The following is an 18,070-nucleotide window of genomic DNA, read 5'->3' as shown; positions in this document are numbered from 1 at the left end:
GGGAAGACTCACAGAGGCATTTTAGCCTTCTCTAGCCACAAGTCTGGCTTTCACACCAGCAGCGGGTTTTGAACCTAAAACCTCCGATTTTTAATTTTAAAGAAGTCTAGTAATTCATATTTTATTACTAGGCCACCAACTTGTTGTCAATGTTTAGACGGATTAGGGAGTAGATAGAGTGCTCACATGCCATAAATAAATGATGGGCATTTATGTCATTTTCTAATAGTTATATTGAAAGTGCATGAAGCTGGACTTGATTGTTGTTAAGGTCCTTGTACACCATCAAAATTACAAGTGTGCAACATACCATCATATAGCCCACTACCAAAACAAGGATTTGTCTTTTTGTATAGCATGATCTAATCCAATCTCCAAGGCCAGGTGAAGCTCGAGATCAAGAGATCAGTTGTGCTCAATATATATTGGGTTGGCCCAACTTGAGAAATCCAGAGTCGGGCCGTGATAATGAATCGGCCTAACAGGATTGAAAAGGAAAACGGAAAGCAAAGTAAAAGCAACCCTCATTTATTTGTAATTTGATTTCAATCAAATTACAAATATACCCTTCAAACTCTATATGCCGCCTATTTATTTATGTCTTCGCTTATCACTTTCATACTAGAAAAGATCGCCGACTCTCATATTTGTCTTATATATTGTATTTTTTCAAGAAATTTGTTCATCGTTATATCTACTTGTCTCTTGCGGTTCCCTCACTCTAATATGAAGGTATGTAACTTCTGTAGCATTTTTCTATTTTGTCTCCACTTCATTTTGGACGGTACTCTCATAAATATTACTTCGGTATTTTTTTTCAAATTTGATTGTGATCTTGTAATGAAAATTGGATTAGATTAATTCTGTTGATGATTATTAGCGCACCTAAATGAATTTCTTGGGTGAGTAATTGAGAGAAATTTCTCCGTTGAGTTGAAGTGGACTTATTTTCTTAACATATATTATTAGTAGATTTTTTGTTGTTTTCTTTTACAAGCATGTCGAGAGAGTGAAGAATCGATTATTGCACCTCGATTTGATTCATGAATGAATGTTCTTAACAAGTTAAGCCACAATTTTGGTATTAATGGATATCATTTCAATTGTTTGCTTATTAAATTTTGAAAATTAGGATGTATAGTTTTTGTTCGGATGATGATTTTAGATTGATTGACCTTGCTAAAGTTTGGGATATGTTTTATTTTTGTTATTTTTGGTCCTAATGTGAATTAGTGAAATAGTTGCTTCTCTATAAAATAACAAAATTGAATGAGTGAGAACAAGATCTTAATATTCTGAATTTTCAAAACAATTAGCATTTCACGAATTAGAAATGAATTTGAGTAAATAAATAAGGATTTCGAAGATTTTCAAAATAATTATCATTACACATGCTATGTATGTACGGTTGTCTTCAACCTTAATTTTCTGAGAGCACCTCCACCGGAGAACAAATAGGCCGGCACCCAGCCAAATTATTGGCCCGGCATCTAGCCATTCCACTCCAGCCCAGCAGATAGGCTGGCATCCAGCCCAAGCTGGTCTCCAGGCCAGCCTAAAATCGACAGAGGCATGGACCGGCCCGTATGACGTCATGCGGACGCCAGCGTGGCGTCAGATGATTAGAAAACAAAATTTTACTTCCTATTATTTTTTGTGTAATTAGATTTCTAGGTATTGGAAATGGAAAATTCAATAAAAAAAAAAAAGGAATTAAATCAAGGAGCCGGCGTGTATTACCTTGAAAGCGTGGATTTAAAGGTTTGGGGATGAACAGGGAGTAGGGATTTTCCCACCAACCAAATAGAATAGTTGGATTGGACACAAAAGCCAACTCGATCGATCTCGTCCGCTGCTGGTCTTGCTGCAGCAGGCAGTACCGGAAGCAGCAGCTCAGAGAGAGGGAGAGAGAGGAGAAGGTGAGTGGGGGAGAGGGAGAGGATTTCACTTTTGTTGTTTGTAGAAGGTTCCAGAGGTGGAGTTAATGGTAGGAGGGAGAAAGGGTTTATTCATGGATTCGAGAAGGAAAGGGAAAGAAAATAATAAAATATATATATATATATATATATATTTTTTTTTATGAAAAAATAACTGTGGCCCACGAGGAAGAGAGAGAAAGAAAAAGATGTGACGTCGTGACGAAACGAGATTGGTTAAAAATATTATCTGAAATTAAAACTATAAAATATTTTAAATGTGCTAGGTGTATTTTTTTTAGAAGTGAAGATGCATTTGACCTATTACTGTTTATTGAGGTCTATTACTATTCACTAAGTGGATTAAATAAGCTAAATGCTGACGCATTTTTTTAGGGGTGGAATTGCTTTTAAAAACAACTATTCTATGGGCATGTGGTCTAAGATGAGCTTTTAAAAACAACTATTCTATGGGCGTGACAAGATAGTACGTTCGGATAATGACACGTAGAGTGACAAGATTGGTTAAAAATCTTATCGAAATCTTGCCTAAATTATTGTAAACAGGAAGTGACACGTGGGTTGTCGGGATTGGTTGAAAATCTTAGCGGAAATCTATTCACAAAATAGTACGTTCGGATAATGACACGTGGCGTGACGAGATTGGTTAAAAATCTTATCCGAAATTAAAACTATTTTTTTATTTATTATTTTATAAATAAATTATTTAATATTTTAAATGGATTGGGTGCCAGTGCATTTTGTAGGGGTGAAGATCGTTTGTGCCAGCGCATTTTTAGACTGGGTGCCAACACATTTTTTTTGGGGTGGAGATGCTTTGGTCTATTACTGTTCATTAGGGTTTATTACTGTTCACTGAAGTGGATAAATGGGCTGGATGCTGTCGCAAAGTCTTTAGGGATGAAGTTGCTCTGAAAGGTTGTTCTAACGGACTAAAGAAAGTCAATGCTTTTAGGCTTTTACAGAAAGAAATTTGAAGAATATCTATGTTTTTAGGCTTTTATAGAAAGAAATCTGAAGAATATCTATGCTTTTTGACTTTTATGGAAAGAAATTTGAAAAATATCCATGCTTTTAGGCTTTTACGGAAATAAATCTGAAAAAATCTATGCTTTTAGGGTTTTCTGGAAACAAATCTGAAGAATGTCTACGCTTTTAGGCTTTCATGGAAACAAATCTGAAGAATATAAATTAAATAGGAAAGATGGTTATAACTCCTGATATTTTGCAACCAGAAAAGAAAAGAAAACATATTAACAAATCCTAAACCAAACCCCAAAAGTTTGACTGTCGACCAAATTCTCCCGCCAAATGTCAAAGAGGGAAGAGAACTGGGACAGTATAAATAGCAGCTGCTCTCTAGTGTCCCACATGCTTATCATCTGTTAACTATGCAATCTCCCCAATGTTCGAATTTGAGAGTGTGAATTGAGGATTAGAGAGAGTTGTTTGGTACTCGTGAGTAGATTCTAAAGAAAATGGTGATAGCTTCAAGCTCTATCGCGGCCACAGTTGAGAAGATGGAGGTGGAGGTGAGCTCGGCTGCTGAGAACAATCCGATTGTCCAGGAACATGGTGCTCTGGCCGTTGGAGGCCAAATCTCTAATGCGAAGAAGGAAACAAATGGTGGACATGCCAAGAATAACAAGGGAAATGCAAAGAAAAGTAAAACCTTCCCTTATTTGTTTTTATTTCATCCTAATCATGTTAGGATATACCCTTCAAACCCTAGACAACCCCTCTCACTTTCATACCAAAAAATGCCTCCCATTTCTATCTCTCAGATCTATCTGATCTTATGTTTTCTTTTCAAAATTCTCTCCATCGATGTTTCTGATTCTCTTTTGCAATTTCTCCCGGTTTTTTTTTTTTTTTTCCGGAAAATAAGAAACTTCTCTAATGTTCTTCTTTCTTGTTTTGCTTGAATTCAAGAAGAGGAAATCATGATATCACATGTCCCAATAATAACAAGGGAAATGCAAACCAACGTAAAACCGCTTTTTATTTGTTTTTATTTCATCTTAATCAAGTCAAACCTTAAGCGATCCCTGTATATTTATTTGTGTCTTCACCTCTCACTTTCATATCAACAAGCGTCTTTTATCTTCAAGTCTCATATATGTCTATCTTTTCTAGTTTTTTTTCAGAAAAGAAAATTTCCTCTTCATCAATATTTCTGCTTCTCTTTTGTAGTTCCCTCACTCTTTTTTTTTTTTTTAAAAGAAGAGAACCCCCTACGACCCTTTTATTTGCGTCTTCACCTCTCCCCTTCATACTAGCAAATGCCTCTCACTTTTATGCTAGCAAATGCCTCTCACTTTCAAACAAGCAAACGCCTCTTATATTCAGTTGTCAAAACTATCTTGTCTTTTATGACTTTCTCAAAAGTTCTCCTTGGAGATATTTATGTCTCTCTTTGTGATTCCTTATGTCTTTTATGAAGATGAAAATTTTCAACCGGGTTTTAAATTAGGGTGATTTCCCAATGTAATAGTAGTCTTGTTATAAAAAAATACCACCTTGAAATGTAATGATAAATTCATGTAAAATTTAATTATTAGATTATCTCTTGAAAATTTATTCGTGTATCCGAATGAATATTGTGGGTATCATGTATTTGAGAGAATTTTCACCAAATTGAAGTGCATATATATAATATATTTCGCTTGTGTAAGTTATTAGCAGATTATTACCGCTTTCTTATACAATTGTGTTGAGAGAATATTGGATCTATTATAGACTTCAAATTGAAGGATCAAAGCTCGTAATCATTTGAGCCACAAACTTGTTGTACTAATAAACTACTTGTACCAATAAACTAAATTTGAATGATGATTTGAGATCGATGAATTTTACCCTGCTAAGAATTGAAGATTTCTTTTCTTTTCTGTCTTTGATGTGAATTGGTGAAATAGTTATTACTTTTAGAGTGATTCTTACTTTAATACCCTTAAGTATCGTGCATTTCGCACTTTGCTACTCTTAGTTTTATTTGTCTCAATTTTACACTTAAAGTTATAATTTACTCTCAAATTATACTTCTGTTAGTCTAGCCGTTAAGTCATATATTAAATGATGACATGTCAGGTTGACCATGCAAAAAAGTTTAAATTAACAAAAAAATTGAAAAAAAAAAATCATTTGTTACTAAAACATACAAAAGAAAAAAAAAATAACACTCTTCCACTCACATCCGCACTAGTGCAACCTCTTACACATCATCCCCACCACCATCGGACTCTCCCCCACCCACACTAACCCGACCCACTCGAAATCTACACCAACGCAACCCCTTCATCCTTTTTCCCGGTGGGTACAACTCTTACCCGAGTCCATCTGCCTGTCAAACATGTTTGTGTGGTTCATATTCGTCGTGTTGTCGAAAACATTTTCGTTTAGCTTGAAGATATTAGAAATGAGAATTTGGTTTGGCGGTGAAATTCGAGCATCAGAGTGACAACAACTTGTTGTAATCGGTCCAGAATCGGCTTTGGTCGGTGGGTGCATGTGGGGCTGACCATGCCCACAGAGTTAGGTGGTGAGATCTACATGGTGGAGATATTAACGACTTGAGCGTTGAGGATAGATGTTGCGGCCATTTCTCATATGAGAATCATGAGATAGAGGAGGAGGAGGAGGAGGAGGAGGAGAGTTGGATTGTAGTGATAGAAGATGAGTATGGGCAAAGATTTTTCAATTTTGTAGTTTTTTTTATACTTTTTTTTAACTTATGATTTTAATTTGTTGCCCAAACTTTTTGTATGACTTTAAATTTTTTTTGTGGGGCCCAAAGCCTGCAACGTCATCGTTTAACGGCTAGACTAACGAAATTATGTTTTTGAGAAAAAAATTGTAACTTTAGGTATGAAAGTGAGACGAAAAAAAATTAAGGGTAACAAATTATAAATTTCACAATACCGAAGAATAGTAAAGTGAGAATTACCTTATTTTTTAACTAAAAAATTTTCAATGAGTATTTACAAAACCATATCATCCTGGTTTTTCACCATACTTGTCATTTTATCAATTAGAGAATGATTTTGAGTAAGAGAATAAAGATTTCAACATTTTTTTTCCACAGAATTTGAGGAACAATAAATATAGATTATTGAATAGTACCTTTAAAATTTTATGACAGTTCATTTTCTAATAAACTAGTAAAGGCCACACACTCTTTAGTCTCTGTTTGATAAATATATATATACATATATTTACTTTTTTAAGAGACTAATGATTTGTTTTTAACGGGTTCAAAGTTAAGGAGAGGAGGAGACGGAAGGAGGTGGGAGGAAAATTTTGAATTATCTACTGTGACCGTGTGATGGAGAAAAAAAATAGCAAAATAGTTTTATTTTGTGTGTGATTTGAACACTCTCAATCTCTCCTCCGTCTCCTCTCTCAAGTTTTTATCTATATTTTCTGGTCTGAACTCTCTCTCTCTCAATCTCGCTCTCTCAAAGTCTCTCCATGCCCCACGTCTCCCCTCTTTATCTCCAACTCAACTTCAACCGCAACCAGAACGCCAAATAGGCCCCGCCTTCAACACCAGCTCCAGATTTCACCTATTAGCATTTTACAAAATTCTATTTGTCAACCAAAAAAGGCGACAATTCCAGGTTAACGTTTTCAACAAAACTAAAGAAAAAAAACTAAAATAAAAGTCATGGGAAATATAATAAATTATACACAAAATATTTTTACTATTTTTTTTTTTCAAATCCTCAAATGGAATCATAGATAACCATACCAGTTGCCCCATTTTCTCTTCCATGTTTTTCTCTCAAATAAATAAACTTTTATTGACGAAATAGTTATCCAAAAACAGTCACTAAAGGCATGACGGTTGTCAGCTTAAAGCTTTAGTGATCATTATATATTTTCTCTCTTCATAAATTTTCATTTTCAAAATTTTTTGGCTGTGAGTTCATGCCCTGACGTCAGAATTAAGCCATAAATCTCCTATTTTATGCTCTAAAGCCAGGGCACAAACTTACGAAGTTGTGCGGTGTGATCAATAGCCTCGCCCATAAGAGTTAATAGAGCCACTTAAAAGTGCCTACACCGTGGCCCCAAGCTGTGTGTGTGTCCCTTTTGAAGCAAAGAGCACAAAAGCAATTGTACCCCTAAGGAAATAATTCATATACATATATATGCCCCTTTTGAAGCAAAGAGCACAAAGGCAATTGTACCCCTAAGGAAATAATTCATGTGGTTTCTGCCACCTTTATTTTCCGTTAGGTCTCTAGAGCAAGTAAGCACCAATTGTTCATGGTTCCAAAATTTGGTGTGAATCTGATCTCTGCATTCGGGGTCTCTAAGGTCAACCTTGTGATGAAGGAACTTCCCGCCAAGTGTTTTTGTGGAGGCGGGGAAGGTTATGGTAAGACTCTTGACACTGACTAAGTAGAAGATGGACATATTATATGAAAATTATAAATATACAATTGTGCTGTTTTTTTGCGTGCGAGTGACGAGAATTTTTCACTCTTTTCTCCAGTAGACTGGGTTGGATGGATTGAGAAGCAAAATGAAAGATCTGTCGAACAAAAAAAGGGACGCCAAAGGAAAAGTTACTAGAGCAAAGGATAAGGTAATATGAAAAACAAGGCAAGCATCTTTTAGAGCCAATGTAGAGTTCTGTTTTTAACTAAATCATATATGTGCAGGAGAGAGACCTCTCCAAGCAAAGTTGCAGGAGCACATGGCTAAGAGGACCACTGCAGACAATAGCGATGATGTCCCGATTTCAGAGTCGGACTCCATTGCTTCAGTACTCAGAAGTCAGGCAGCTCAAGCTCACACGGAGGAGCTTGAAGCAATAATGGCCATGTTACCGGAAAGTTAGTTCCATTTCTAGTATCTTTTTAACCGCGTTGGGAAAATCAGAGAACAATGAAGAATCGATACAGATGATGGACTAGAGAGAGTTTAGAGAGAAATGAGGCTTTTGTATTTATGAGAAAAATCACTAACTAATCACATTTGTGAGTTGCAGTTCCTTATATATACTGAACATAGTACAAGCTTACTTATAATTAATTAACGAACTAACAGATCACTTAACAGGCTAAAAAAAATACTCTACAACTTTTGTTGGCGTGACAATGATTATATAACAACTCATATGAAGCTTTCGTATCTTTCATACGTCCTTGTTACACATGCTCGTAATAAAATTGTTTTGACTTATTTTATAGGCAATGAAATATGTGAGGCTGTTAGAATAGAGCCTTACGTTGTGGATGCTGAAGGCTATGCCTTCTGGAAACCGAAAAGCGATTTTGGTGAAGATATATTGCTTCAAGGTTAGTTTTAACTGTGCCAAATACAATCTGTAGATTTCCCGTAGTTATTTCGATGTTCTAATTTTATTTTTGAGTATTGTACAGATATGAGAACATGGGATGGAGCTCCTTCTGTTGAAAACTGGTTCTTTGTGGCGCTGAAATGAAAGAGCCAGTCGTCTCCGAGTTCGGTTTTTGCTCTTTACGACATCGCTGATTTAAAGTATCTTGAAAAATCGGCGAGCTGCCTCAGCATGGGGTTATGAAATTTTGAATAGTTAATTTTTTATACAACGATATATCTAAATCAAAGAGGTGAGGAAATGAATAAGTACCGAACTCGTTATTCATAAAATTTGAACATAAGAATTTTCATTTACATATGAAAATGTACTACTGTACCGTAGTACTCAGTACCGAATAGTTGGATCATAATTATTTTGTAATGGGCAATATAAGTCACGGGATGAGCTTTGTCAAAGTTCTTTCAAAACAGCTTTTGGACAAATGAGTTTCATGTCTCTTGATCTATCTCGATTTCTTGGTCAGGCCTTGAGGTGTTTTTTTCATTTGTCCATGACTATTTTGCCATATAAAATATTTAAGTTCATATATTTTATTTAGAAAATACTATAAACTTTAAACGATGATAATATTCCGGAAATCAACGGCGTGACTTACCGTGAACATGCACTTTTATTTAAAAGTTAATATAAAATATAAATTAAAAGTGCCTCTTAAAAATGCACGTCACACATTCTTCTTAAGAAAATAATTCTTCAAAATTGCTTTCCTATTCAAAAGTATATTTAAGTTTGGGAAGAGGATCCTCTCCTAGCTTAGGATGAGGATCTTCCTGATCACGAAATCCGGACCGTTCAATTTTAATCCAACGACTTTAAACAGAGGGTTTCCTAAAAAGTTATAATAATTACAACTATTTGATTAAAATTAAACGGTCCAGATTTCGTGGTGAGGAGGATCCCCATCCTATGCTCAGGAGAGGATCCTCTTCCTTAAGTTTGTAGTCAAATGAGCTTAAAAGTATTTTTACAAGTTATCTGAAAAAGCAAAAGAAAATGGATGACATGAGGACACGTAATCAGAAATTTGGCGGCTGGGAGTAACCAGCAAAACTGCTGATCTCTCTCGAGGTCTGAATCTTTGAGGAAGGGAGAGAGAGAGAGAGAGAGAGAGAACCCGATGGCAACGCAAGCACTATCAACTCCAACTGCAATTGCAAGAGGAAGCAGCAGCTTCTGCCGCCACCATGACGTCAACCGCCACCACTTTCTCTCTCTGCGTGACCATAACACGGCCTCATCATCATCAAGGCCCATCACCAGTTTCCTCATCCACTTGGATCACATTGGATTCAGAGCCAACCAACTCTCGAAGTCCAAGCCCAAACTGGCCATCCCGAGAGCCGCCGACTCCTCTACCCAGCCTTCCACCCTCCCCTCCACCTCCACCGCCGGCAAAACCATCGTTCCCGACGACCAGTTCTCCCTCGCTAAGGTACCATCTGCTGCTTTACTCTTTTTAAAAACCGATGAACATTGGAACCAATTAAACATGCACAAATAAAATGGATTACATGTTTTTTTTAAACACAACCGATTACAAATTTTGAAAACAACAAATAGAATTAGTGGGGTATTTAACATAGAATGAGCCGTATATAAAACGGTGCAGTGACACTTTACTGTCTGTTTAGTGAATGTACTTTTTATTAAAGTTTGTAACTGATTTTATCTTGCGCCTGTTTTCAGATAATATTCGAGCTTCTAATATATTATAAACTGTTAATATAGATATGAATATGTATACAGACTTCTATGATTGTACCATGTAGTTTTCCTTGTGTGATGTTTGCAGGTTTCATTTGGGGTTATTGGTCTTGGTGTTGGGGTTTCACTCTTGTCGTGAGTACTTTATCGCAGCATCAAGTTTGTAAATTTTTGAAGCAAATTTTGATCCTTACATATTTTTTTTTTTCGTGATTAATTTATGTATTTGTGACGAATTTCGAACAGGTATGGTTTCGGGGCGTACTTTAATATCCTTCCCGGGTCTGAATGGTCAGCATTGATGCTCACATATGGCTTCCCTCTTGCAATCATTGGTATGGCATTCAAGGTAAAACTAATGACATACCAAAGCCAATATCTTGTGTCAAATTTATAAAGCAGGGTATTGCCAGTTTCGAATGTTGTCCCGGTGATCATGCGGATTAGTAGTTGTTGATTTGGTTTCGTGCACTTTCTGTCTAGGTGATTGGTTTAGATTGTCAAACAAATTTGCTCCTAGTTCCTTGCTCTTCTATTTAGACGAACTTCGGCTTTGTTTATTTCTTGAAGTGAAATATTTTGTGTTTCAATTTGCAAAATAGTTATTTCGGTTTCTTTGTTATATCAGTATGCTGAACTAAAGCCGGTGCCATGCTTGACTTATTCGGACGCCCTGCAATTAAGGGAAACAAGTGCCACGCCGATCCTTACACAGGTAATTACTTTGAATTGGCTCATTCTTTACATAAAGGTGTGGTAATTTAAGAAGATAGATGTTGTAATGGTTTATGTGTGGTGTGGCAAATTTATTGCAGCAACCCTCAAAAACTTTCGACAACAAATGGTATTGTAATGTATTGAGATGATTGCGGTTTTAGGCATGACTTTTTTAGTTTCTTCTTGTGCTTCATCATAACAATATTGAACGTAGGCGAGGTAATCGAAAAAGGATCTTATTGTAAAAATGTGTGCTTGAGAATCAGTTTCTTTAAAATACAGAATAGGATGTTGGGGAATATTATCAACCCGTCCGAACTTTGGGGTTAGTCCTAAGTCCATAAATGGATAGAGTTGATCGTTTCTATGAACATTTGATGCATGCAATCCGTGGTTTTTTTTTGTTGTTTTACCTGAATGATACGATATATGGAATTAGGTCAGGAATGATGTTACAAGGTATCGCTATGGAGATGAACAGCATTTGGATGAGGCATTGAAACGAATCTTCCAGTATGGTCAGGTGCGTTGGCCGCTTTGCGTGTAAATACGAAACTCTATTACATCTATTCATTTGTTTCAGAATATTCTGCGAGAGTGAAAGATATGATTGGCCTTCCGTATCCTTCTTGGAAGCAACTTATCATCACAACACTTCCCCTTCAAAAGAATTTTGGATGTAGATAATCTTATACTCAGTGCACAGTTACACTAAGGGCCTTGTTATTAGGAATATACGCTTCAAGCATTGTTTTGTGCTTAACATCTTCTCATTTACCTGGTTTTCCTTTCAGGGTGGAGGAATTGCTCGGAGGAGTGCACCTACTCTCCAAAGTATTCGTGAAGAGGTATACTTCTCACCTGCACTTGGCAAGCCATAAACTTTTGATTACCTTCCCTAAATAAAACTTTTTTCGTGTCGAAAAGTGTCAGCAAACAGCAACTTCTGTGACCATTTGCAATCTCTTTTTTATTAACTTCCATTAAGTAAAACTGAATTTCTATGAAAGTAGAATTTTATTCTTTCCTAAAATATCACATACAAGAGCAGACTGGTGACATGATATGATTCTGAATTGTTTTTTAAAGAATCTTGCAATATCCTTAAGGTTTTAATCCCTTAAAACTGCGGTGAGGCTTTTGGTTACTTTGTATCAAAGTGTGACCGACCATTGATCCCCAATCACTAATACTATCACAAATTTTGATCATATATTCATAGGTCACCGGAGATGGTAGATACTCATTAGTCCTGGTGTTTGAGGCAAAAGCTTTGCAGTTATCAGATTTTGAACAACGACAGGTAAAGAATTATGAGTCTACTAGTCCCGCTTCACTTGTTAATAGTCGCATTTATCTATGTTTAGATTTACTCTCTTGAAGACCATGTTTACAAGTTTGCTTGTGCTTCCCGGCATAAGAAATTATTTGACCTTGCATTTTGAGAAAAAGATACTGCATACTGATTGATCAAATTCTGACATTTCTAGGCCAAGTTTGCTTCATTCTTCGGACCAGGAATCACAGCTGAAGTTGGTGAGTTTTATTTATAAATTCTTCAATTTTAGTGAAAGTTTTCGAACTTGTAAAATTAGAAAGCTGGGGTTCAACAATGAATAATGCTTACTTCGTGGTGCAGGCAAGGGAGAAAATAATCTATACGAAGTCCGACTTATTTCCAACTCCAACGCTAAACCGTCGGCATCACCGTTGTAAACAAATGTATTATAGTTTGATCAAATACTGCTATGTAGTGTAGTTTCATATTACACAGCTTTTGTTACTTGTAAAACTTTTGTTTATATTCAGTTGGCAAAAGCTTTATTGTATGGCACATAATTTTGAAGAATCAGAAAGATGAGCAAAAATTGAAGTCATTGTTACTCATCTGCAAGCTTCAAATTCAATTTCTTGAAGCTTTAGATCTTCCACTTCTTCAAGCCATGTGTTTTTTCCTTTTGGATATTCTGAGTCTTCTTCATTCGTTTGCCCGCTTTCTAACAGCTTAAGTTTGTGGGACTAGTGGTTGTCTAACATGGTTACCGAGGCTCTTTTGAAAGTGGGCCTGAGTTTGATTCCTCTTCTCCACTTCTTTATTTGTTTGCATATGTAGGGCGGGGCGACTCCTGTATGTTTGCCTCTCTTCTCCTATTGGTCCGACTCTCCACATGCAGGATGAACTCGCATGTGACAGGTCGTAAACTTGATATACATCATAATCAGATAGTTCTAGAATTTTCAAGGTTTTCCAGTATTATATTTCGTAAAATCAGTACAAATCTCGTTATTTTCAAAATATTGTGCCATACCAATTGACACAAGATTAGATGACCAATGATGATGAAAAGTTATATTAATTTTATCCCCACTCACGTAACTGTAAATGGTTTTTCTTCAATATGATTAACTTAACTACTTACAAAATGTGGACATGTCGCAGATTCGTTGTCACTATTATTAATACTGTAACATAGAGCTGCTGCTATATAATTGATATGATTGATGTTATGTCGTTAATAAACTTGATTGCAGTTAACCGCACTAAAAACACGATTGGTCATTTAGTTTCCCAAGATTGAGATATTCACATTTTGAATCCTAGATATCTTATAGTTGCTCCTCAAGCTACCATTTTCCAAAGCACACAAACAAAAAACATGCACGTGAAGCCCAAAGCTGTCAGCCAATTTGAACACAAGAAGAACAAAAACATTAACATCATCACTGACCCAAAATACTAATAAAACATAAACATAATAATACATTGATTGATTGTTCTTTGTTCTTCCTCTTTGCGAAAGATTTCTCAAAAGACACAGAAAATCTCTGCGTTTACCCTACTAATATTCACTTCTCTCTTTTCTTTTTTTACAATATTAATAATTTCAGCTCTTAATAATATTTTAATTTTCTCAGGACGCTTTGAGATTCAGATGAGAAAGAAAGATATTCTTCTTGTTTTTTGGTTTGTGTTTCTCTCTATACCTTTTTCTCATCCATGACAAGCACCCACCTTGCCTGCACTTCTGCTCTTCCTTTTCGCTTTCTGTTTCTTTTGTATCTTTCACTTCCACCTGCAAATTTTTTTATTTTTATTTTTCAGTTGCATCTTATAAAAGTTTGGTAATTTGATAAGGAAAGTAAAATAAAATAAAGTAAGAGCCTTCAGGTATATGAAAAAAGAAACACTAACCTAACTAGTTTTTCTCGTCTGTAAAAAAAAGAGTCAGTCTTAATATGTGTTTGGCTTAAATTTTGATGGTGCAAAACTAAGTTCATTTTAAAAGAAAAATGTACGTGTATCGAAAGATCTTTAGTTATCTATCTTCCTAACCACTTACCTTACGTGATAATTGATATAGAAATACCATAATATATCATGATTATATGCAAGCATATGCTCGCTTGGGGCTAGATGGAGACCATCATTTTGAAATGAAGTGTGACATTGGATCACTATAGCTAGAGACTAGTGCCACTTTCTGCAACCAAGTACCATGTTAGGTCACGTGTCCCAAACACCATGAAACGATAATCTCCATCATAGCATGTACAATTTGACGATCACAAACCCTAGCAAAAAGTTTGAAAGGACATGACTCACCTAGTCCAAAGATGCAACAAATGTGTACTTAAACAGTAAAATCATCAAGTAACAAACCCTGAAACACATGGCTATCTTTTCCAAAAAGATGAACCAATATACCAGTGATGGGGCACTTTCACTGAGAACCCCAAGGATTAAAGGGAGGAGAAAAAGTGAAGAATCCTTTTTAACATTTGCATTGAAGAATCTTAAGGGTTCCACACAAAAACAAAAAGAACGCGGTCGAAAAAGAACACAATTGTGGACATGCAAATTGTTTTGAAACTTATTCTATGACACGAGAGAAACTTATTTACAATAGAGATAATTCAGTGTCATATTATTAATCAATTATGTACTACCTTATATGATAATAGTGCATGAATAGCTTAAATATTTTCATTTAATGTAAGTGGAAAACTAAGAACATCTTGGCCAAATAAATGATCAGACGTTATTAAAACGAAACGAGTCCAACTGTATTTGAGTACTATTGGACCGTTTATAAATACAACTCTTAATCCACACGGTCCGACACTTCGTGACAGCTTACCCTACCCAACATTTTCATTTTATTGGAGGCAAAATGATATTCTGAGGAGAGTTTATGTGCTGGAAAGGGAAAGGGATCCTCTCCATAGCCCTTCCATCAAGTCCATGAAAGTCATAAATTCGGGCATTTAAAATTTGATACAACGGTTAAAATTATTATAACTTTTAAAGTGAGTTTCTATTTGTAACCGTTGAATTAAATTTAAAAGACCTGAATTTGTGAACTTGGTGGACTTGATGGAAGGGACCGGAGAGAGGAACCCTTTCCGTTGGAAAGCAGGGCCACTTGGGGGGAAAATATCGAGGAAACAGAACTAAGATGGGCATGTGCCACGAAACCAAAGAGGGACCAATTCAATCTGCTAGTCCCCAACCTTGAAGGGAATACTTTAATTTTATGACACCAACCACAAAATGCAGCCTTCATTGAGTTGTCCTATCTTCCTAAACACATCGCTAATTAAAAACACGAGAAAAAGTTACTAAACTGATAATAAATTGTACATAAAATTCGATTTAGTGTCGTGTTATATAGATAGTGTTCTTCCTATCTTATCTTAACACAGTTACACAAATCGGTTTTATTTGTGCATATTTCATTACAATTACTCTTAAATATGAGCAAGAACATACCTCGTCGTCAGATTTTAATTTTGCACTTGTTTTAGACGAATCTCCTCCTCGAAATCGGTTTAACGATCTCTCTACGATCGGAGGGGTTGAAGTAGAGCTAGGACTACTACTTGAACCCCAATCAGGAGGAGTGCTTTGAGTCCCAACATCTCTAGTCATGCCCTCTGTTTTCTTTGCTGCATTGAAAAACAGATTTTGATTGAAAATTTTATATCATATGACGCGAACTTAAGTAATTTTTTACACTCATGTTTATTTCCGGCCTTTAGACCGACTAAGTTAAAAAATAATCAAATAGCAGAAATAAACAAAGTTGAAGGAGAAGAAATGGTGTGCATAAATCATTTCTCAACACGGAAAACCATTCGCTTGCGAGTGAAGCATAATTAATAAGAAGCAAGATGAAGTGGGTTAACCTGGAACTGGAAATTGAGGAGCCAAATCTTCTTTTGTAGGATTAGAAGAAGGCTTGGCAATGTTGGTTGTATGGATTGGTCTCGTGTGGGAAGAGTAAACAAGAGGTGCAGACATTGTGAATCGATTCGTTGCGTTGCGAAACGATCTTCCGCTAAGTGTTTTTGCAGATAAACACTCCATCGGAACCTGCCCTGATAGAGGGTTGCATATGTATTTCTCTGCTTCATTCCACTTTGAATTCAAAACAAACCCTTCTGGTGATAACGTTTCCCAACTATGATAAGCTGACCTCGCCTGCAATGCTGCAAGAACAATACAAAACCCTATATATTAGTCCGGCTATGGAACAGACGTCTGTTTTTTAATAAAGAAGGCAATAGTAAAGATGTGACGTTCTGCACATGAGAATTTCAACATTGTTTATTAGTCTGGTTATGGAATAGATGTCCGTTTTTTATATTAAAGAACAATTATTAAAGATCAAACGTCATGCACAGAGAATTTCTGAAACAATATGTTATAATTTGAATATTGAATTAACATGTTTTCACGATCATGATTTCGTACCTTTGAGGGCTGTGGTGAATGAGTACGTTGCCGGGTCGATTTCATCTGCGAAAAAAGTGGAGGAACTGATGAGAAATGGTGGATTTGAACTTGGGTTTTGAGGGAAGTAGAGAGAAGGGTACCTCTTAAGTTATAGCCAGGGGAAGAAGCAGTGCTGGAGATTGTAATGTTTGATCTGAAAGACCTTGTGCCCTCTCTGAAACTTGGACCACTTGTGTCCTCTCTGAAGCTTGGAATATAGGAAGCTGAAAACCTTCTGGAATTCAGGTTTTCGCGGCTGATTCGGGCCTTCACTGCCCACTCTCTCAGGCTGAACTCCGGCTCGTCTCGCCTTCTCGAACCGGACGGTGAGTCTTCCATGGTGGAGATCATATGGAATGAGCTTTTCCTTCTTCCTTCTTAATTTGGATGTTTTTTTTGGAGGGTTTGAGTTTTAGAATTAGTAAGCAAGCATGAAAACAGGCAGAGCAACTTTCAAAATCTGTAAAATGCGCTTCTGTTTCTGCGAAATGTAGTTAAAATTGAGTTGCTATATGTGCGTCCAGCTAAACATGGCAGTATACGACATGCTTGGAAGTAGACAAGTTGGCTAAAATAATGTGACTCTAAATACTCTAATTCAATTCACAGTACTTTCAGTTAAATTATAATATCGCTCGAATAAAAGACAATGGCATATGAAATGTGCATTGCCGCTTTGGCTTCCAATGACACACAAACTGACACGCAAACATGAAAGGGCAAAAATTCATTCGCTTTCTCCTTCCAATAGAGAAGGGAAAGCTCGATCGAAAAAGGAAAGAGAGAAGGGAAAAGCTGCAGACTGCAGTATAAATTTTGGAACTAAATATTATATTTTAACCTCTTCAAAATTACAGAGTTTATAACTACAGTATATGATTTTCACATACTTGAATCAAGGGGAAATTCTTTAGGGCGTTCTTTAGTAAAGAATAGACGCGCATTGAAATATATCGATAACTTGTAGCTACTTTTGAAACATCAATAATAGAGAATCTTTCATATAAGGACTATAGTTTTCCAATACTTTTCTTTTTCTCTCTTTTTTTTTTTTTTTTTTAACGAATTACAAAAGGTTGAAAGATCACAAAATTCATTATAGGAAGTGATTTACGAACACCCTTATTCTCCTCATACACCCCCCCCCCCAATCGATTTCTTCCCGTTAGACTGAATAGATCAAAGAAAATCAATGAACAAAAACAAGCATTGGGTGTGTAAAAAGTTAAAAATAGTGTATAAAAATCATTTACTTCTCGATTTTATGTGGAGAGCCGAGATTTGAGAGGTGTAGGTGTGAAAACTGATAATATAATTGATCTAAAGAATCTGAAAATTGATATATAACCACTGGATCGTGGGGTCGTAGGGTAGCAATATTTGTTGTGGTTTTGCTTTATGAAAAGACTAGCAAATGTACATAGTACGATGGTGTTGAATTTTTCTGGTATCAAACAGTCCAACCAAATTTAGCATTTGAATTATGTGAGTGCATTATTTAGTGCACCAACATTTTCCCCGACTGGGGAAACTGGCAACTGCTGGGAGTGAAGTCAGGGAGATGTA

The 18,070-nt window shown here is 36.1% G+C and overlaps 2 protein-coding genes across 3 annotated transcripts; one reads left to right on the top strand and one right to left on the bottom strand.

The window, feature by feature from the left end:
• Nucleotides 1-9,267: 9,267 nt before the first annotated feature.
• On the top strand, nt 9,268-12,615 carry LOC137707619 (uncharacterized). Its single transcript, XM_068446529.2, has 9 exons — nt 9,268-9,739; nt 10,100-10,146; nt 10,258-10,360; nt 10,640-10,726; nt 11,168-11,251; nt 11,523-11,576; nt 11,951-12,031; nt 12,219-12,264; nt 12,368-12,615. The coding sequence occupies exons 1-9, from the start codon at nt 9,425-9,427 to the stop codon at nt 12,442-12,444; spliced, it is 894 nt and encodes a 297-aa protein (XP_068302630.2). The 5' UTR covers nt 9,268-9,424; the 3' UTR covers nt 12,445-12,615.
• An 825-nt stretch (nt 12,616-13,440) lies between these two features.
• LOC137707620 (uncharacterized) lies at nt 13,441-17,303 on the bottom strand. 2 transcript variants are annotated; one of them, XM_068446530.2, is made up of 5 exons: nt 16,606-17,303; nt 16,484-16,528; nt 15,916-16,218; nt 15,500-15,675; nt 13,441-13,802 (listed from the first exon to the last, which is right to left on the bottom strand). In XM_068446530.2, the coding sequence occupies exons 1-5, from the start codon at nt 16,853-16,855 to the stop codon at nt 13,641-13,643; spliced, it is 936 nt and encodes a 311-aa protein (XP_068302631.2). In that variant the 5' UTR covers nt 16,856-17,303; the 3' UTR covers nt 13,441-13,640. The 2 variants fall into 2 exon arrangements, with proteins under 2 accessions (XP_068302631.2, XP_068302632.2); XM_068446531.2 differs by having other exon boundaries at nt 13,441-15,322; nt 16,606-17,211.
• Nucleotides 17,304-18,070: the final 767 nt, after the last annotated feature.

Source organism: Pyrus communis, chromosome 17 (assembly GCF_041283825.1).
Source record: "Pyrus communis isolate YQ-2024b chromosome 17, ASM4128382v1, whole genome shotgun sequence".
Classification (NCBI taxonomy): Eukaryota; Viridiplantae; Streptophyta; class Magnoliopsida; order Rosales; family Rosaceae; genus Pyrus; species Pyrus communis.
This window is presented reverse-complemented; position numbering and strand designations above follow the sequence as displayed.

Excerpts from the sequence above, each read along its gene's own strand:
- LOC137707620 (XM_068446530.2), bottom strand. The coding sequence starts at position 16,855 with ATGATCTCCACCATGGAAGACTCACCGTCCGGTTCGAGAAGGCGAGAC. Across the intron at positions 16,529-16,605 it reads CCCTGGCTATAACTTAAGAG|ATGAAATCGACCCGGCAACG; the intron begins GTACCCTTCTCT and ends CTTTTTTCGCAG. Across the intron at positions 16,219-16,483 it reads ATTCACCACAGCCCTCAAAG|CATTGCAGGCGAGGTCAGCT; the intron begins GTACGAAATCAT and ends TTGTTCTTGCAG.
- LOC137707619 (XM_068446529.2), top strand. The coding sequence starts at position 9,425 with ATGGCAACGCAAGCACTATCAACTCCAACTGCAATTGCAAGAGGAAGC. Across the intron at positions 10,727-11,167 it reads CCACGCCGATCCTTACACAG|GTCAGGAATGATGTTACAAG; the intron begins GTAATTACTTTG and ends ATATGGAATTAG. Across the intron at positions 12,032-12,218 it reads CAGATTTTGAACAACGACAG|GCCAAGTTTGCTTCATTCTT; the intron begins GTAAAGAATTAT and ends TGACATTTCTAG.